This window comes from Mucor mucedo (assembly GCF_025094135.1).
Source record: "Mucor mucedo strain NRRL 3635 chromosome Unknown EV154scaffold_307, whole genome shotgun sequence".
Taxonomy (NCBI): Eukaryota; Fungi; Mucoromycota; class Mucoromycetes; order Mucorales; family Mucoraceae; genus Mucor; species Mucor mucedo.
In genome coordinates, this window is record NW_026252591.1 from 1 (window position 1) to 20,822 (window position 20,822).

At 38.8% G+C, this 20,822-nt stretch overlaps 6 protein-coding genes and 1 non-coding gene across 7 annotated transcripts; 3 read left to right on the forward strand and 4 right to left on the reverse strand.

Annotated features, from left to right (window-relative positions):
- Nucleotides 1-1,658: 1,658 nt before the first annotated feature.
- On the reverse strand, nt 1,659-2,066 carry EV154DRAFT_397425 (uncharacterized protein; the record flags this gene model as incomplete). Its single annotated transcript, XM_051595210.1, has 1 exon — nt 1,659-2,066. A coding segment is annotated over one exon (408 nt), but the record flags the coding sequence as incomplete, so codon positions are not given.
- Nucleotides 2,067-2,207: 141 nt separating this feature from the next.
- On the reverse strand, nt 2,208-2,630 carry EV154DRAFT_402923 (uncharacterized protein; the record flags this gene model as incomplete). The annotated part of the gene is made up of 1 exon (XM_051595315.1): nt 2,208-2,630. A coding segment is annotated over one exon (423 nt), but the record flags the coding sequence as incomplete, so codon positions are not given.
- A 792-nt stretch (nt 2,631-3,422) lies between these two features.
- On the reverse strand, nt 3,423-5,078 carry EV154DRAFT_433097 (uncharacterized protein; the record flags this gene model as incomplete). The annotated part of the gene is made up of 1 exon (XM_051596714.1): nt 3,423-5,078. A coding segment is annotated over one exon (1,656 nt), but the record flags the coding sequence as incomplete, so codon positions are not given.
- Nucleotides 5,079-5,215: 137 nt separating this feature from the next.
- Nucleotides 5,216-6,532, reverse strand: EV154DRAFT_585468 (uncharacterized protein; the record flags this gene model as incomplete). The annotated part of the gene is made up of 2 exons (XM_051606761.1): nt 5,216-5,769; nt 6,097-6,532. Coding segments are annotated over 2 exons (990 nt in total), but the record flags the coding sequence as incomplete, so codon positions are not given.
- A 1,688-nt stretch (nt 6,533-8,220) lies between these two features.
- On the forward strand, nt 8,221-8,294 carry EV154DRAFT_t176. Its single transcript has one exon. It is a non-coding gene; the product is annotated as a tRNA-Val (tRNA).
- Nucleotides 8,295-9,624: 1,330 nt separating this feature from the next.
- On the forward strand, nt 9,625-9,870 carry EV154DRAFT_402356 (uncharacterized protein; the record flags this gene model as incomplete). The annotated part of the gene is made up of 1 exon (XM_051595303.1): nt 9,625-9,870. A coding segment is annotated over one exon (246 nt), but the record flags the coding sequence as incomplete, so codon positions are not given.
- A 7,306-nt stretch (nt 9,871-17,176) lies between these two features.
- EV154DRAFT_433098 (uncharacterized protein) lies at nt 17,177-17,602 on the forward strand (the record flags this gene model as incomplete). Its single annotated transcript, XM_051596715.1, has 1 exon — nt 17,177-17,602. A coding segment is annotated over one exon (426 nt), but the record flags the coding sequence as incomplete, so codon positions are not given.
- Between the last annotated feature and the right edge of the window lie 3,220 nt (nt 17,603-20,822).

The following is a 20,822-nucleotide window of genomic DNA, read 5'->3' on the forward strand; positions in this document are numbered from 1 at the left end:
CCACTACGGTAAAAACAAGAAGCTTAAGTCTGAAGAGATAATTAGAGAAAAGAAAAGCCATAAACGAAAAACACTTACTTATAGCACTGGGGTAGTACACTGTAAGCACGGCCTTTATACACCTGTCTATGCTGATTTAAAAGAGAGATAAGTAAGGGGAGGGACTTCAGAGATGGAATGATGAGTTTACCAGAGTGTAATTGCAAAAGAAGTAAGCCCAGACGTTTATTCAGTTACATGGTTACGAGAAACAAGAACGAATAAAAGTAATTTTTTTTTTAAAAAAAAACTGATTTATTAAGGTAAAAAGATAAAAAATAGATATTAAAAAAGAAAAAAGAAAAAAGGAAAAGGAAAAGGAAACAGAAAAGGAAAAAAAAAGACTCCGTTTATATGTACTTTTTAGAGGTTGCTGTTACGACGGAGGGATGACTGGAGGCAGATAATTTTTTTTGTATACGCGGCTTCTTGACAACAGGACACTAAGACAGATACTCGTCTGCTTCAGGTAAATGGAATGAATGAGTAATTTTAAGGTTTGGATCTCAATTTTTATTCACCCAATCTAGGTAAGTATCCGCCCATAGACGAATGCTCGTCTGCTGCAGGAAAGTGGAACGGATGAAGTAATTTTTATTTACTCAATGTGAGTAAGTATTCGCCCATAGACGAATACTCGTCTGCTGCAGGTAAATGGAACGAATAAAGTAATTTTTATTTACCCAATGTGAGTAAGTACTCGCCCATAGACGAATACTCGTCTGCTGCAGGTAAATGGAACGGATAAAAAGCTTAAATTTTTGTGCAACCTATATATTTTACTCAAAATGAACGAACAGTTGCCCCCGGACGAATATTTACCCTTTTTGAGTAAATGAAGTAATTTTATTTTTTGTGTACCATTGTTTATTTACCCAAAATGAACGGATACTCGCTCACGGACGATTATCCGCTCAGATTTAAACGGATGCTTACCCCCAGACGACTATTCGCCCATTCGTCCGCATTTACTCTGTTTAAGTAAGTTTTTTTAGCCTAGGTGGATGATGATGATAATGATAATGATAATGATAATGATGATGAATAATATAAACAGGTTATCGATATGAAATAGGTGAACCCGAAGTGGTGTTATGTTGTATATAATAAAGTGGTGTTATTCAGCTTTGACCTTTTCCGATTCATATGATTATTCTTGAGTGGTACAAATCGTCTTTTCTGGTTCTTGGTCTTCTTGAGCCTAAGCTCGATTTCTAAAGGCATGTCTACATCAAGGTCCGGACTTCGGGTCGGACTAACCCGGCTAGTCACGTGATTCTTTGAAACATCGGATCCATTGACAATTACAGGCTTAACGGAAAGAAAAGTGGTTTCTTGGTGTAGGTTAAGAGTTTTATTAAAATTACAATACGAGATAGCAAGAGTAATATTCGGGTAAGGTGCTATGTCTAGGACATGCGTAAGTACTAATTACTTCCCCCCATTGTTGTTGTTGTAGCAGTTGAATCAAAAAAATGTCATGTTTTGACAATAAAAGTAGTAGAAAAGTAAAATTAAAGGTGGGTTGGGCTGTCAAAAAGATGACGGAAAAGGAAATTGCGGGGTAGTGAGCTGTCAAATTAAGGTTTTTATCCCAAAATTGATGGTAGTGCTGAGTTCGACCTGGAATAAATCCAGTCTATGAATGGTTGGTTGTTGGAAGAGTCGGGATTAATGATCTCATCTGGGGGAAGGCAGATGGATTCAAGTTGGAAAAGGAAATCAGAGAGCACGATCCAGCGTGTCTTGAGGAAAAATTTGTAGGCGGAAGATTTTGGTGGTGTGGAAGGGAGTTTGTTGAGGAATGAGTCAATGTACATGTTTAGATTAGCATCTATTTGGAGACATTCGTTGACATGAGATCGTGTTGTGAGCGCATTAATTCGGTTGCAGTTGGTACAAGGTTTAGGTTTTCCAGGGAGCCAGCCCATTCGCCATCGTATCAATCTGCTTCTTTCAAAAATAGTCATGGGTATATACATAATTGGGTCGTTACCTATTATCGGTCTGCATTTTCCAAGCAAAACAAATTTGGATTGTTTGAGGTGTAGTTGGGAGAGAAGGTAAGATTTGATTTTGCGATCGAGTGTCTCGATAGGTACATCGACGCGTCGGTTTGAGCGGGGTAAGGAAAGTGGGGTGATAATTTGTTGCCAAATGGTGTTTTTTCGCTGCAGCTTTTTCCAATAATAGGTTTGGGCATGCAGGAGTTGTTCGATAAATAGGGAGAGTAGTGATTCGTGAGGGAGAAGATGGGTGCGCCTAATGTTTTTTGCACATAAAATAACCATACGATCCGCCATATCGGGAATTTTGTTCATGTGTTTAATGACATGCGTTGAAGAGGTACGATGACCATTGACTATTAGACGGCATGCATTGTCTTGTGCTGTTTCTAAAGTTTTAAATACCTGTTTGGTAGGGGTGAGTAGTGGGAGACCATATTCGAAAATAGGTCTAATGAAGCATTTGTAAAATTTAAAAGAAAGAAATTTATCAAACCCAGTTGCATTTGCACCAAGAGATGATAATATTTTCATAGCTTGGGTTCCTTTGGTAGCGTTGTGGTGGATCATAGTTTTGTTGTCAATTCCAGTACTGTTGAAGTAGACACCGAGGTATTTGAAACTACTAACAACTGGGATTTGCTGGTCATATAGGGTGAAAGGGGGAATTGTTGGGGCATATCGGGATGTATGTGGTGGGTGGATGATGGCGGATTTGAGAGGGTTCCAACGATAGCCAAGAGAAAAGGAATGAGATTGGCATATATCGAGAAGTTTTTGGGTACTTGATGCTGAGCCTAAGAGGACAACATCATCGGCGAAGAGGAGAGAATTAATGGTGATGGAGCTAGAGGAAGGGTTAGAAGTAATGGGGTCAATCGGTTTAACATGAGCATAGGTAAGTTTGTCAGAGGTGTCAATATCACGCAGAGCGGATGCAAGTGAATTAATGTAAATAGAATACAGATGAGGGGAGAGCGTGGAGCCTTGCAATACACCAGTGACGGGATTGAAGGGTGATGTGGAAGTGATACCTTTTAAAAGAACTTGGATTTGGACATGGTTAAACATGAGTTGTAGCATAGTAAGGAGAGGAGGGGAGATTTGGTCATTATTGTTTTGTAAAGCTTTCCAGATAATGTCACGATCGACAGTGTCATAGGCGCTTTTGATATCTAAAAATGTTAGTACCGGGTATTTACCATTTTTCTTTTTATAATGAATCATAAGTTCTTGGAGGCATAAGGCTTGATCTAAGGTGCTGCGGGAATGACGAAATCCACCTTGGATGGGATCAAGAGGAATGGAGTCGGGTATAAGCACGTGTGATAAACAAACTTCGAGGATCTTCCGGAAGACACAAATCAAACTGATTGGCCGGTAATTGATAGGGTCGTTGGGGTCACCTTTTTGTTTGTAGATTGGTATGACTTGAGCAATATTCCAGGCGGAGGGTATAATGGCGAATTGCCAGCAGAGAGAAAAAAATGTATACAGGATAGGGGATATGATGTCTGAAATGGGTTTTAGCATTTCTGCCTTGATGTGGTCGTGTCCAGGCGCTTTATTATTCGGTAGTGAACTAATAGTATCAGCGATGGACTCGATGTTGAAGGGAATTCCAATGTCGAAACCTTCGTCAGGAGGGGGGTATATAATATGTATTTTTTCGTTTTCTAAATTTAAATTGTTACCGCTAAAAACGGTTTGCCATGTTGAAGTGATATGGTCAACAGCTGCTTGAGGTCCATCAATATGTTGAAGAGTACTCGTCATGATCGATTTTCCTCTTCTAATACTTCTGATTTTGTTTGCGGCTTTGCTGAATTCATTGGTGGCTAATTTATCACAGAATTGTCGAAAATATTTGTTGCGTGATGATTGGATAAGACGTCGTACAACTTCAGCAGCTTCTTGGAGTTGATCCCAGTAAAGCGCTTTATTGATGTTGCGTGCTCGATGCCATTTTTTGTATATTTTTTCCCGTTTTTTTGTTGCATCCTCCAGATCCTGTGTCCAGAACCATTTCCAATCACGGTCACGAGGTTCTTTCTTGCCAATAGAAGAATCTAATGCATCATAAATGATGGATGTTAATTCCACATGCATATCGTCTAGATATTGTTGCTGTTCTGATGCACTAAAATCTTGAAAAAGAATTGGGTCTAATTTTTCTTGCAAGGATTGTAGTGGGGATGAGATGCAGCGGCGGTATTTACGAATGGGTCTGATATGGCGTTTTTTGGGGGATGCTTTAAATTTATGAATATTCCAAAGTTGGCGTGGATGGGGTATAGATGCAGTTGGTGGATTAAAATCATGAGTGAATGAGAAATATACAAGTTTGTGGTCAGAGTTTAGATGAAGGTCGTCTCGAATTTCCATATACGGTGTAACGGTAAGATCATCGTTGGATGTAATAAAAAAATCGATAATGCTAGAACCTGTGTTGTTAATGAATGTATGTTTACCGTATGCAAGGTCAATGTTTTGGATGGTAAGGCCATGATGGGTGATGAAATTAAAGAAGGGAATGGAACGAGAGTTAGTAGTATTGTTTTTTTCTCCAGTGATGTTACCTAATCTGGCGTTAAAATCACCAAGAAGGATGATATTTTTGATTTCGATATTGTTTATGAAGGGGGCAATAGCCTCTTCCATTAAATCAATAGCAAGATCATCATCCATGGATGGTGGGAGATAAAAGCATAAAAGGACATAATGTTGAATTTGGCAGGCATAAAAGAATTTGGAGGTGAAGGGAAAGGTAACGACGGAGTAAGGGAATGAAGGGCTAGTAAGGAGTGAGATACCGTATTCGCCAGAGTGACGATCTTGTACTTTGGATCCATATAAATGTGATTGGTGCCATGAGTTGGGTATAGTGAGTGATGCTGGAGATAAGAGCCAGGTCTCGGTGATGAAAAGTAAATGAGTGTCAGGATGAATATTATGCATAAGGTGATCAATGGATCCAGAGCGGATACCACCAGCGTTAAATAAGGAAATATTAAGTGTGTTTGTATCACTCATTATAATAAAGGAGAGGAGGGGGTTGGTGCTTCAAAACCGGACTGCTGATTGTGGTTGTGGCTTTGTGAAGTGGTAAAACCGTCAACGCCTTTATTTTCACGACACTCTTTCAAAGTTTTTTTCAACTCATCGAGTGTAAGGTGACCATTACGGTATAATGACTTGGCTACAGAATAGTTAACAGGGTAACGAATATTTTTTATGCGGTTGATGAGGTAGTTAGTACGAATTTCTTTTAATTTTTGTACCTTTTCCTCATTAGTCAATGAAGCTAAACGAGAATCACGAAGATGGACTGGATCGGTAAAATCGTAGTCGAGTGTTTCCACACGAGCAGAACGAAACTTGGAACGCAATTCATCGACATAGTTTTCATGCACGAGGAATTCAGCAACATTGTAGTCAGGACAGTGAGCGTCAATGACTCGGACATTGTCTGCACCCAAAAGAGTGAGACGTTGTCTTAATTCACTGGGTTTCAGACGGCGGTTGCAAGGAAAGTGAACAAATTGATAGTCGGGTGGGTTGGTAAGGATGCTATCATCAAAAGCTTTTGAGGCAATTTCAAGCTGTTCGGGTGTAGGTGTGTTGAATCGGTAGGTTTGGTGTGCCATTTTTTTCTTGATGAATTTAGTTTGGACTTTTGGGGTAGAGGCTTTGGAAGCATACGATACAGGAGGAGGAAGGTTAGCTTGTAGAACAGAGGCTTCAGGGAAGTGAATATTGTACAGCTCGTTAGAGTCTAAATTGCTGTTGGAAGGGGTAGAGGTGTTAGTGTTAGTATATGATATGTTATTTTTTTGGTTTAAGTAAATTTTTTCTTTTTTTTGTTCTTTTTGGTTATTATTTTTTTCATTTTTTTGGTGTTCAATTGAATCTTTTTGGCTTTTGTGGATTGAATCAATCATCCTTTCCTTTTCTTTTTTGTATTGGTCAGTTAATTTGCGGAGGTGGTCTATTTCCCGTTTTTGAACAATGATTTCGCGCTGGAGACGCTTGTTTTGATCCATGAGTCCACTAAAGTTTACAAATTGCTCATCATGTCTAGATAATTGTTGTTTCATTTCATTGATTGTTTCAATTAAATCTTTGATGATGTTGTTGTTGTTTTGCGTGGTGGGAATATCTGTGCTGGTGGAGAAGGTTGAGAGCGTGGGTAGTACAAGGCTATCTTGCATAAGATCGTCCTCATCCAGTCCTAAATCCAATTCAATCTGTTCAAATTCAATTTCATCGTCTTCAACAAGAGGTAGACTTGATTGCGATGTTTCGGGTAGTTCATACGCATCCATGAGGATACGTATTTGGTCGGTGCTATATGTTTTTCCACACTTACAGATAAAAATGGGGCGTGGTGGTACGCTTTTGTTGTGTCCATTTTTATTAATGGTTCCAGTTTTATTGCACGTGGTACAGGTAAGAAGGTGTCGAATGGTGTGGTAGTTGGATAGTAAAAGCTTATCGCCTTCACTAATCAATGATTCATTTGTACCTGTTAAAGCAGGTACGATGGTAATTCTGCGGTCAGTAGTATCCGTTTTTGTTTTTTTGTTTTTTTTCAGGAGAGATATTTGTGTGCTAATGACATATTGTGATACCTCGAGCTTACACACGTTACAGGTAAAAATGGCCTCGTTTTGTTGAACATTAGTAACAGTAACACAGCTGGAATTGTTACATTGGATGCATTTGATGACAGAGCGATGATTGCGAAAATCAGCTAATAATTCAGTGGTGGCAGTGGCAGTTGATTTTAATTTGAAAACAGTGGCGGCGAGAGATGGTGAGGTTGAAGTAGGGCTGTGCTTACGCTTATTGCTGACGGGAGAGGAAACACTGGGTTGCATGCTGGGACGAGCCAAGACGAGCGCGAGGGATTGACCTGTTTTGGGAGTAGTAGTAGCTTCTTTTTCTATTTTTTTGTTATCTTTTGTTTTTTTTGTATTTTTTTCTGTGTCTTTTTTGGTTTTTTGTGCACTAGATGTACTGATACTCATGCAGGTGTCGCCTTTTGCAGGTGGTTGTTGTCCTAATGGGGAAGGTTTTCCGTGTAAAGGGGGAACCTCGATGGGAATTCCATTACTCATCTTAATTAATAAAAATGAGAAAAAATGGGGGATTTTCAAGTTTTGGAGAGTTTAATATGGCTGTAGAGAGCGTAATTTAACAGAACAAGAAGTGAGATTTTGTATATAGAATAAGGAGATAAAGGGCTTTTCAAAAATGCAATAACAACTTTTTGAAAAAATGTTTAAGTGAAAGATGAAATGTATCTGATTGTCTTTATGTTTACCTTGTATAGAGTAATAAGAATAAACAAATGTATAGAATAACAAGAAGGAGACTGTAAGACTAATTGTTAAAGAATACAGACAAAAAGATATAGATTTGCACTAGTAAGCTTTGAAATCTGCAAAGAAGTAAAGATAAATCACAAGTGTTTAAAAACAAGTAAAGTTTATCAGAAAGAAAGAATTCGATGACGTTTATTATTATAAATCAGACAATCTTATATAGACGTTTTGACAGCTGTCAACTATGGTACAAAAATAACTAATACGAAAATGGAATAAAATAATAAAAAGTACGGAAAAACTATGATGAGAACAATACAAAAATAGAGCAAATAAAATAAGGGTACGGGAAAACTATGATGGAAATAATATGAATAATAAGAAAAATAAAAGAACTAAACAAAACAGGAAGGTAATAATAAAATAAGTGAGATACCAGAGAGAGCGACGAAATAACAGTAAAAATAATTGTAACTGAGAAAGAAGAGAATTTCACGAGTAACCGACTAAGATAATTAACAACCTGCCAATTTTAGAAAAGCAGCAAAAAGACGCGAACTGAACCTTCGGAGAAAGAATACCAGAAAAACTTCTAGAACACCAAAAATAGTTTCACCGCAATATTATTTGTCGGGTCTTTATCACGTATTTTTAGAAACTCTTTTCTCACCGCCAAACTCAGTACCAACTAGATCTCCATTTCTCAGACAAGATTAACGCGACATTCCACAAATGAGGGAACCAGAACCAAGAAACAAAGAAGAATAACCAAAATAATATTACCAAGCCACTTTTAAAGTAAACAAAAGCGATATCATTACCAAACTGCGCACGCATCAAAGAAAGGTGGTTTCTTGGTGTAGTCGGTTATCACGTCTGCTTAACACGCAGACGGTCGCCAGTTCAAGTCTGGCAGAAATCAATTTTTTTTTGGCTGGGGTAACACAAACCTTTGGATCCTAATTCTTTTGGGCCTTGTGTCAATTGTCTTAATGTCTGGCAATTGAGTCGTTGCGGCACAGCTGTTCGACGTGGTGGATATTACTTTTATTTTATGCGAGGAAAGGATACTCTTTATTGATACTGTCAACCACAACGGCTTTTTCCCTTATTGTCCTTCCCCCATACTTCTTTGCTTTATTCATGAGACATGTCTTTTTCCGTTAAAAAACAGAAACAACCCCCGCCGGGACCCCAAAATGGAATTTCTTACAGGGACGCAGGAACGAAACGCCTCCCTACCACCAAAGATCCTTTATTGACAGCGACATACTTGCCAGTAACGACTTGACAGAAACGTTTGACACCGATAAAATTATTAGAACAAGCATCTGGCGCCATGCGAGATCTCGTCAAGGTTTTTTACTCGACATTTCGAAAGTTCCAACGATCTCTTTTTTGTTTATATGGAGACGGAGTCTCTGTGATTTATTAGTGATATTAAAGGGAAATAGTCACAATTGTGTTTTTGGGTTTTCTATTTTTGAGTTTTTTTTTTTTTTTTTTTTTTTTTTTTTTTTTTTTTTTTGTTATAGTTAAAGTATGTACAAGTTCGAAATTTAGAAAAATAAATAAATCAAAGCAGTTTTAGCGGAAGCCTGAGCAACGGAAGGTCGTACCAATGGAGGGAGTATAAGCTGTCCTCAGAGAAAATGGGAGTGGGAGAATGAGGGGTGCCAGATTGAAGAAGTGCTTCATGTTGAGATTTTAAAATCTTTTTGGACGCGAGGGAGATAGTGGAAGCAGTAGTAAAAGGAGTATCGTTAAAGACAAAAGCCCAATGGCACAACCAAATGGATTCGAGAGTAGCAGAGAAAGCGAGAAGGCTAGAATCAGGAAGAAGTGGCATATTGGGCAGGAGGGTACGAAAAGTATGAAGACTAACACGCAGGATATCGGTCGACAAAGTGATAGAGGATGGGGAGATATGGTGATCCCAGATTTGTTGCCAAACGGGTAGTTTTAGAGGACACTCGAATAGAAAATGATCAAGAGTTTCTGATGAATGTGAGCATAATTGACAGACTGGTGCTGGAAAGTACGCTGGCATAAATCTATGTAGAATAGATCTATGAGGAATTTTCTTATGAATATATCGATACCAGACGTTGCGGCAAGAATGTGACAAGGGGAGATTCCAAAATTTAGACCAATCCGTTGATAGAGTGGGTCCAACGATCTCAGACGTTCAACATCTCACTAGCATTGCTCATCAATACTCCGGGGCAAAAAATTTTTACGGGATCAAATGTTTAGGCAAAAGCTCTGAGCGATATATAGAGATCTACCCATTTAACGAGATTTTAACAAAATTCACAGCTGAAGGTGTCTACTACGAGAAATTAAAAACCCGAATCCTTCCATGCCCTGCCATAGAAGGCGATGGAATGGTAATCCAACGAAGTCTTTCTGAGATTCCTTTATTACCTGAACCCCAAATACTGGAAGGTTTACGTAAAGCTTTAGCATCATTTGGCACGGTCATTGATGTTGGCCTCCGATACTCATCCACTGAATGATGGTTTTTGGGTACCGGGTATGCGATTATTCAGCAAGTTACAGGACAATCGTATGCCACTCTCCAGCATACACTTAATTGGAATGAAGAGGGATACTGTTGATATAGCGCTAGTACGGATTTAGATTTAAAAAGGGACAATTATTATTATATAACAATTGTGATAGTGAGCACCAGACTTTTAGTTGTCAACTTAGTTTTATTATTTATTAAGAGTATTTCTGTAGTGATCTTAGACGATAAAATATATGGATAAGACAATAAAATGCAAATCGATAATAATACAGTGAGAGATGAGAAGAGAATATAGTTCTTAGATGTCAAAGATAAAAGAGTTTACAACGGGTTTATGTAAGAAGATGATGTGATTGTATAATTTACAATAGACAACAAACAGCAACAAAAAGCGGAGGAAATACTACTAGTATCAATTACAAGATAAATCCCAAATTTAGGTGAAGACAAAACTAAAGAATATTTATTAAGAAATGAAAAAAACGAAGCGTATTTATAAGAAAGATCCTATCCTGTGTAACAACAAGCCAGATTATTATTGGCTGCAACACTGTTATGCGACCTTCCCGGATATGCCTACTTGGTGCCGATTCTGTCACTCTGAAGGCCATACCAAGTATGAATGCAAAAAGCGTCTGCTTGTATTTTGTGCTACTCTTGTGATAAATATGGCCACCGTGCAGCTGACTGTCCTGACCCTAAGTCTAAAAAAAAGAGACCCAATCGGTTAAAAAACCTAGAAAGACCTACAAAGACCAATCCCAAAATGAAGATGCTAAACCGGATGCGTCTGAGAAATTAATGAAATCCAAATGGGCACCCTCATTAGAGACGACAATTAGTGCGACTGGTCACCACAAGAAGCATGTACCGGTAGAACAGATCAATTTGACATTAGGTACAACTTTCGAAGTGGAAAGAAGGATCTTCTTAGACGAAAAACTGTATAGCGATAGCGACATGGATGACTTCGACTATAACCCTAATGACGAAATTAAGGATACACAATCGAATATCGAGGATGAGGAGGATGAGTATTTGACGGATACCAGTATGCATACAATCCACTCAGAAACAAGTAGCAAGTCTCAGAACGCTACTCAGGGAACTTTTAAAACGTTTAAGACATTTGCGGGTTCTGTCTCCAAAATCCAAGTAGAGGCAGAGCCTTCTCCTAAAGATAATAATATCTTAAATGGGGAAAAAAATCAACTTTAATTATGCAACACTAAACTGTAACAGTTTAGTGAAGACATAATCTTCAACAGTACGGTTGTCTTATATTCGTTATCTTCGTCTTCAACAACTTGATATTTTATCCCTACAAAAAACTCATGCCACTCCTTCTACCATGCCTTCCCTTGATATCCAGTTCCAAGCCCAACAAACATTTTGGACCTACCACTGTGGTATTGTCTCCTTTTCTGCTGATTTTATTTTGACTCAGATTTCTACTGATCGTATTTTCTCGTCGGATCGATTTATTTTGTGCAAAGTACATCACCCTCACAACTTTTACGATTCTTTCTACATCCTCAACATCTATGCCCCAGCCGAATCAAACTAGGCTCGCCGACAGTTCTTCGAATCCATCTGTGACATGCTATACCTCATAACAGATACTATTAATACTAGCCAACTGATTATTTCAGGTGATTTCAATTATGATTTTGCACGCGATATCACTAGCCGAAAAGGATTATTTAAAACATCCACTCAATGGATTACATAACTTGACTCACTGTTCTACAACAGCATGATTCATAACAGTATGGATACCTTACCCGCTTTTCAACGCCAAATCGGTACAACGTCAACTATTGACTATATATACTTCGGATCAACACTGAAGAATCACATCAAAAATGCATTCATCCAGTATATTCGGAGCAACTGGTCCGATCATGCACTTCTGCAACTTCAATTAAATGTAGGCACTTCAAAAATGGGCCCCGGTTTATGGAGCGGCAACCCAGCCTACGCATCAAACCCAAAGTTTCAAGCCATTCTTTCCGCAAAAATTGAGCAAACTCTAATTGAACTCGACACAAATAATACACAACTTTTGTGGGAGAAAATTAAAACTGTCACCAAACAATGTATCAAATCATTTGGCATTAAACATGTTTCCTGGCGAACATCATCTTTGAAACATTTAGAGCGTGAACGCAATAGATTGTTGAGGTCTAAGGGCCCTCGCAAGCACATCAAACTATTTTTTAAAGATCCCGATTAAGGACATTAATTTGTTTTTTTTTTTTTTTTTTTTTTTTTTTGTAAAAGGTTACAGTTTTTCCAAATAGAATCTTTTAAAATTTTAATAACATTTATGGACGATTAATAACAACATTGAATATTTTCAGTGCTAAAAAATCCGAATTGTCCAAACGAAGAATTAAAATCTGCAGACCCCAAAAACCTTCTATCAGATTATTTAATGTCCAAATCCGATTACTGAAATCACGAATGTTGTTTTATTTTTCAATAAGAGCCTTTTATTTTTATCGATTTACTTTTTTTTTACCATCTCCATTTTATTTTACAGATATGAGTTTCCAAAATTATTCAAGTGCTGACTTCATCAATGGCCAACGCCCAAACCCTCCTGTGGTAAGAGGCCGACCCAGAGTAAACCCTCCGTCTGCTGCACAGATTCCCACTGACGTACCTGTTCCATCCTCTCAACCTGTACCTACCCCTTCTTCTGTACATGCACCATCTTCCGAACATGTTCCTTCTGCTGGTCCTGTTCCTTCTGCTGGTCCTGTTCCTGCTACCGAGCAAGCTCCTCCTCCTGCTGCTGAGCCAATTTCGGCTGCCGATTCCGTACCAGAGCCTAACACCAACCTTAACTGGGATTCACCAAGCACACATGTATTGATTGAAATTTTTCCTGCGTATCTTGTTGAAGCGGGTGTGACTAGCTCAAATGAGGCAAAGGCAGATTTAATCCAAAAGACAGAAAAAGCCTTCAATGACAACGCAGCCGTCAATGGCCGAAGAGACATCTGTGCCATGACCACTAAATGGCATGCTCTTCATGCTAAGTATCGAAGCAGACGAGACGATGCTAATTCTACTGGTAGTGCACCTCTTCAACACTGGGAGTTTCATGATTTGATGGAGCAGGCAACAATACAAATGCCAACTACAAACCCTCCTGTTTCATACAGCTCTCATTCCGGAGAAACTGTGGACAACCGTGGTGATTATGCCACCAGAAGACGTGGTCATTCAAAGTCGATAATGATAATGAAGAGGATGGGGATGAGGATGAGGATGTCGTTCCTCAGGTAAATGCAAGACGTCCACGTAATGTAAGTGTGTCAATGTGGTTTATGGCAAACCATATGGAGCAAATGGAAGCTCAAAGCCGGGCTGAGAGAGCAGCTGATCGTGCTCGTATGATCGAAGAAAGGAATACCGATCGTGCACGTTTGGCTGCTGAACGAGAGGCAGATATTGTTCGTATGGCTGAAGAAGATGCATACCGACGAAATCAACTGGATCATAACAACGATTACAGACGACAAAATACTGAGTTGTTAAGAGAGGCTACTTTGTCCATGTCCCGAATGGTAGATTTGTTTGCTGCTTCAATTGCTCAAAACAACAATGCCACTCGTGCTCCCACCCCTACCACTACCACCAGCAACAACAATCCCCCTTCTCCCAATCCTTCTACAGATAATATCATTTAAATAAAATTGAATAAAACAAAAAGTTTTCTATACTTATCTATTTCTATTTCTAAGTCTAGTTCTTCTTCTACTTCTACTTCTAGTTGCTCTTCTACCCCCTCTAGCCGCCCCACGTCTACTTCTACGTCTCATCAATTCCTCAAAAATGGTAATCCTTCTGCTACTACCGCCTACATCAGGTGCGTCTTCATCTTCAGGAACAGCTGCACTATGATCTTGAAGGTGAACAGTGTCGGTAAACCCGGTATCACCAAGGTCGATACACATATTGTGTAAAATACAACATCCGGTAATCACCTCGTTGATCTTCAACTGGTCCAACATGTAAATGTACTTGCCAGTAAATCTCCAACGAGCCACCAACACACCAAAGGCTCTTTCGATCGCCATTCTTGTAGATGAATGTACACGATTGAATGTACGCTTGCGACTGTCTAACACGCATTGACTCTCAGGAAATGGTGTGATCAAGTTGGGTCCCAAAGGATAGGCAGAGTCACCGATCATGAACGTGTTGTCAGGAAAGTGAATGTCTGGGTGGCGAAGAATTTCACTCGCTATATCACTTGATCGGAAAGCAGCAGCATCATGCGTTCTTCCTGAAGTAAATATTGTTGTGTTAGCTTTTATATTGTTTCATCGTAGATCATTTTACTACAATACCTGAGTCACCCACTTTGATATACGTGAATCGTAATGCAGAATTACATACGGCAGTAAGCTTCACGGAATAGTTGTTCTTTCTATCCCTGAACATAGCACCCACGGTTGGAGGGGAAGGTTGGTGAATGATAAAGTTCTTACCATCCACAGCACCAATCACACCATTCAATCTATCCCCAGTGCTACTCCCAAAACCGACAGCGATCGCATTGGCTCTGATAGGGTCTGATGGCCATGTCAATAAATGACCAAGTTGATCCTTAATTGCTTTGAGTGTTCTTGTGGTGAAGTTGTTATAACTACCTGATGAAACACCCAAAAGCATATACGCTTGACGATATCCGATATGGCAATTAGCCAACCGAAATAAAGCCGTTGCGACTTGGATATAAATCGGAATAGTATTGGGAGCAACAAGATTGAATTCTTCGTGTGCCGAAAGCTCGTTCACCAAATGCTGAAAAGCACGCTTACCCATACGGTAGTTGGCCCGATAACTACTGACCTGGTTTTCGTCATTGTCATTGAGGAATGGGTGTTCCAATCTCCAAAAGTGGTATCGACGCGATTCACGTCTACCATCAGCACTAATTACTGTTCTTGTTCTTTCTACATGTTCGCCCATCATAAAATGGGGCGATTGTTAATAGAAACTCCATATTGATTGCGGTAGTTGCTGGCAATAAAATCATATTGGAGACGTTCTGCTTGGTAAAGTTCTCTACTGGAATGAAGAGTCGTCATATTTTCTACGAGGCGTTGTCCAGTAGAATTAAGAATTTCCATTCTATCTTCTTCGAGAGATTCAGATTCTTCGTTGATTTGAACTATAAGGAGCTGCAACTGAGACACGATAAACGCAATTTGTTGTGGGGTCATCATTCGTAAACTGTAATTTTTATCTTTTTAAAATTATAAAAAATCGGTTAAACTGAAATTTTGTCTTTTAAAAATAAAGGAACAGATATTTTAGTAATCTGCGAAAACTTTATTATTAATCATTCAAATTGGGTCATTTAAAAAGCAACGTCATGGATTTCAGAAAAAGATTTCTTTTGGAAGTCTGAAGTAACCTTTCACAAAAAAAAAAAAAAAAAAAAAAAAATTTAATGTCCTTAATCGGGATCTTTAAAAAATAGTTTGATGTGCTTGCGAGGGCCCTAAATCACCTCTAGCAACAATTCTACTCTTATTACCAAAACTGGATCAGATGATGGAGACATTGCAACAAGAGCTGGTTGATATCTCTGCGTTAAAAGCCGGTGTGGTTTGGCGTGAGAAGGGTGAAGAATCTGCCAAGTATCTTAAAGCTATTCACAAAAATTGAACCGCTAAACAATACATGTCTGGTATACAATTTCCTTCGTCTAACCCCGATACCCCTCCCACAGTGTCTGATGATACAGATCAAATGAAGACGTCAGCCCACCGGTTCTACCAACATCTATACGATGCCGAACCAGTCTGGGACGATGTCATTAAAGATTACCTATGTGACATACAATTTCCAAAGACGCTAGATCCTAATGATGCGGTAACACTCGTGAAACCGTTTACAATTGATGAGCTGATTGATCATGCCTCCCGTTTAACCAAACAAAGCAGCCCTGGCGCAGACGGTCTTAGTTATCCCTATCTTGCAATTTTATTCCAAATTCCCATGTTAGAACGACTTGTGACAGACTTGTATAACCAAGCCTTGGATGGGGTCTTTCCTGAATCGTGGCAAGATATATGAGTACGTCTACTTCCAAAAAAAGGGGACCTTTCTTTACTGAAGAATTGGCGACCAATTTCCCTAATCAATTGTGACGCCAAAATCTTTACACGCTTATTCGCTAAAAGGTTAGGTCGGATGATGGACAAATTTATCAATCCTTATCAAACGGGTTTTATACCTGGAAGATTCGTAGGAGATAATGGCCTAGCCTGTCAATGATCTTAGATCAAGCACGTGGATTTGAATGTCTCGGTGTTGGGATTTTACTGGACCAAGAGAAGGCATACGATCGGGTTCACCCTTTATACCTGTGCCGTGTCCTTGAACGATTCGGTTTTCCCACGACTTTTATCAGATGCATTCACCGACTATTTTTTAATAATACCGTTTATGTCAACATTAATGGTTATTTCACGGATGCGGTGTCCCAAAAGCGTGGTTTACGTCAAGGCGATCCACTATCACCTTTATTATTTAACCGGGCCCTCGAACCTTTTATACTTTCCATACTGCAGGATGATAGCATTACAGGGTTTCAATTACCTTCAACTATCAATACTGCCAGTGTTCGTATCAAATGTTTAGCATATGCAGATGATGTTTGTGTGATAATACAAGACGCTCTGGAAATGGACGGTCTCGAATATCAAATGGATAAGTACGCTAGGGTGTCTAATGCGAAATTCAACGAGGACAAATCCGAAGCCTTTTCACTCAATGATAAATATGATCGAGATTGGGAAACATTTCTAACATCTAGAACTATTTCGACCTACTATCACGAATTTTTACTTTCAATACTGAGATATCTTGGTTTCTACCTACCATACTCTGCCCAACAACGACAATCGCTGGAGAGTAAATTAGTAACTAGTATTCGAAATCAGAGCCACGTTTTTTTTCAACGACAGCTGTCTATCCAAGGCCGAGTTACTATCGCCAATATTTTACTGCTGTCTAAATTATGGTATTGTTTACGCCTATTCAACCCGACTAAACAGTTCTTCAAAATCATTCGATCTACAGTCTACCAATTTGTATGGGAAAAGAAGAAACCAAGCCTACGTCTGGAACTGATCTTTTTACCTCATGAGCTTGGTGGTCTCAAAGTATTAAACCCGGTAATCCAACATAAGATCCTTCAAAAGCGATGGTTGAACTATCTGCTAATACCCACCGGGTGTCCATCATTTGTGTTTCCCATCATGCGTGATCATCTAAGTCACTTTCAGAATTCATCTTTGTATCCTTTACTTCCATTATATGATTCGGAATTCGGCAAAAGCGCAGTACTTAATAAGTTCTCCATATGGCATGTCATATTTGAAACGTTTGACTACTTTCAATCCTCAACAAAGCTTCAAATGATAAATGTGCCTGTTCCAACTATTCGGGCTCTACCACTCCGCAAGGGCATTCAAGTTCAAGATAGTTTTCATTGGTCACTTGGACATCGAAACTTTGCTGCTGGACTTTTTTTGATATTTGATGAAAAACAACAACGGCTGCGCCTACGGATCACGCATGAATTTTCTCAATTTCCCCGGCTATGTCACACTCTGGCCAATGATATTTTATGTAATCGCACTAGCAAACTCGAAGCCTTTGTATAGCCACATATTCTTACCGCTGTTACACGGCACTTTTTGTCGTTTTGACTTATGATTTTTTTATTTTTTTTTGACTGCTTTTTGAACCTTTTTCTATAAAAGGTTCCCAAAAATCCATAATAAAATAATTAGTTTGTTCTTTACTTTAATCTGAATAAGTCTTAATACTTTAAGTCTTTGTGATTTTGTATTTATTATAATTGCTTGTAATTTCCTTCTGTAAAATCAGCATTGTAGCTATTCCATTACGTATTTAACTATACTCCTTCGAATACCACTCTTATCTGATTTCGTCGTATAAATTACCCTCTTATATAAATATATTTTATCTTTTCAGTTGACAACTACACTATTTCCCGAAATTACTGGCGCATTTTTCGAAAAAAATTAGGCTCATTGAGAGAAAAAAAATTGCTTCAAAGTCCGAAAAAAAATAGGTTCATTGACAAATCAAAATTTGACCCATAAATAAAAATGCTTAGGCTCAAAAAAATAGAAAAAATTAGCCCAAAAAAATATTAAATGTTAGCGCAAAATTAGATCTTTCTTTTTATTAAAATGAACACCTTTTTGCATGACGATGGTACAGGACGATTACACGATGACACTGGAAATGAAGTAGCAGTTCTTGACATGGAGGTCGACGACGACCTTTTTCCTTTGGGCGAGATAACTGAATATAGACAATATCTCGATCTGAAGCCAACCGAGAAAGCTCCCAAACAACGCAAGGCACCTAAACGAGAGGTAATTGAGGCAAGTCCTTCTCAAATAGCTACCGATAAAGGGGGTAATCCGGGAACTTATAGATCTTACAAGGATGAGGACAAGGAAGCTCTTTTTTTTTTAATTTATGAAAAAGGATGTAGCGTCCGTAGTGCCGCATCAAAATTAAATATACCTCCCACGACTGCTCGCAACTGGCTTAAAAAAGAAGAAGAGAACAACAATGTGGAAGTAACTGGAAGAAAACCTGGCAGCGGTAGACCAGCAGGAAGACCAACTGTTTTCAATGATGAACATAAAGGATATTTGACTGAGCTGATTGACAACAAGCCTGATATTGTGCTGGACGAAATGATGGAAAGCTTGACGACTCAGTTTATTGATCTTGACATTTCTAAGTCTGGTTTGCATAGATTTGTGACCGAAAAGTGCAACATCAGTTTGAAAAGAGCACATTTTCATTCAGTGGAACGAAATAGCCCAGCAAAACTTGAGGAAAGATATGAATGGGTCAAGAAATGGCAGGACACTGACATGGATTATATGAGCAATTGTGTATTTATGGATGAAGCAGCATTTCATATCAACATGAAACGCTCTTTTGCTTGGTCAAAAAAAGGTACTAGAGCAGTTGTCCAGGTTCCAAAAACAAGAGCTAGAATGACAACTATACTTGGTGCTGTATCTAGTCTCGGCGTTGTAAATATGAGAGTTAAGCGTCCAAAAGCGGTAGCTCCTCAAAAGAAAAGGAAAGCAAATGGGGGTGTAGTGAATTCTGCCAATGTGAAAGGGAGAGGTGGTACTGTTACAGGCCACTACTTTAACTTTATTGCCAGTACATTGGATGTTATGGACCAGCATGACGAGTTTAAGGGGCATTACATCATTATGGATAATGCACCCATTCATACAAATAAGGATATACAACTGTATATTGAGGGCAGGGGTTACGGTTGCATTTATCTTCCGCCCTATTCACCTGAGCTCAATCCCATTGAACAATTTTGGTCAGTGTGTAAGAGTAAGCTCAAAAGAGAGACGCTTTTAAGTGAAGAAACCTTGACCTCCAGAATCCAAGATGCCTGCAACAGAGTTCTCTTGAGTGATTTGAAAGGATTCTGTAGGTATTCTGTCTCCAAGTTCAGCGATTGTATCGAGCGTAAACCTTTATAATGCATTCACAATTTGGTGCACTTGGCTCACCCTCAATCTGTTCCATTTTATTAAGAATTTTTAAGCCTTTTTTTTTATATATCTGAACCAATTTTATTTTTGTAAATAAACCTATTTTATTTCGGACTTTGAAGCAATTTTTTTTCTCTCAATGAGCCTAATTTTTTTCGAAAAGTGCGCCAATAATTTCGGGAAATAGTGTATATAGTCTGGTGCTCACTTTTTAAGTACTTTTTATCTTAAACCTCTATTTTTATTTTCTTCTATTACTTTTACTGAAACTTGCCAGTAACACCGCGCCTACCCCTTCGCTACCATCCGAAAGTTGGTCCTCTCACAATTTGGTGTCCCAGATGCGACTTCAACATCTATGGACCCAATTTAAGCCTAACTCTTTCCGAAGGTACTATCAGCAGCAATGCTCAACAACTCACAACTTCCCAATCCGGAATATCAAACAATTCTGGCGATGCCGTATGTTCCCACAGGCGCGCACCGTATACTATCGAGTTTTCTCTAGGTGTATTCCCACAAAACAATTGATGTTTAAACATTTCGGTAACGTTTCCTCTCCGCAATGTTCTTTCTGTGGTACGGCTGAGGACTCAACCACTTATTTCTTGGTGGAGTGTCCAATCAAGCGACAGCTTTGGCACCGAGTTATGTCCCACTACTACTCGTTTCTTGAATTTACGCCAACAATGTTGTATGAGTAATTATGCTCCCTAAAACATCCGTTGTCTATGCAAAACAATGAGTGGTATCTCGCTATAGTCTCTACTACTCTTTGGCAAATATGGAACCTGTACTGGCTTCATGGCACAGACAACCCACGGCCTTATCCTGTCGCCAATCTACCAAAAATTGGGTCAAAAATTATCCAGCAAATTAATAAGATTATCCACCCTGTCCCAAACCTAGATTAATTCTCTTGTCTATGTTACATACATCCACGAACATCCGTTTCATCAAGTCCCACCACTCCGCGATGTGTGACTTAAAAATTTTTTATTAAATCTTACCCTTAATAAAAATTTATTTACAAAAAAAAAATTTATTGATACTCTGGGAAACTTAAAATATAAAAATACAACTTGGACGCCGATGATCTCATGCAGCATCCTTCTTTACTCGCTTTAGCCTAATGGGTATTGTTGGCCTAAATCTTTGTGCCGGCTTGGTCCATCGATTCCACCTCTGGATAAACAGTGGTACCGGCCCAACACTTGAGATTCATTTTAAAATTCAGTATCCAATAAATATGCGATCCAAAGGCTGTGATTAATTGTTATAGCCAATTCAATGGTAATGTTATGGGGTGTTG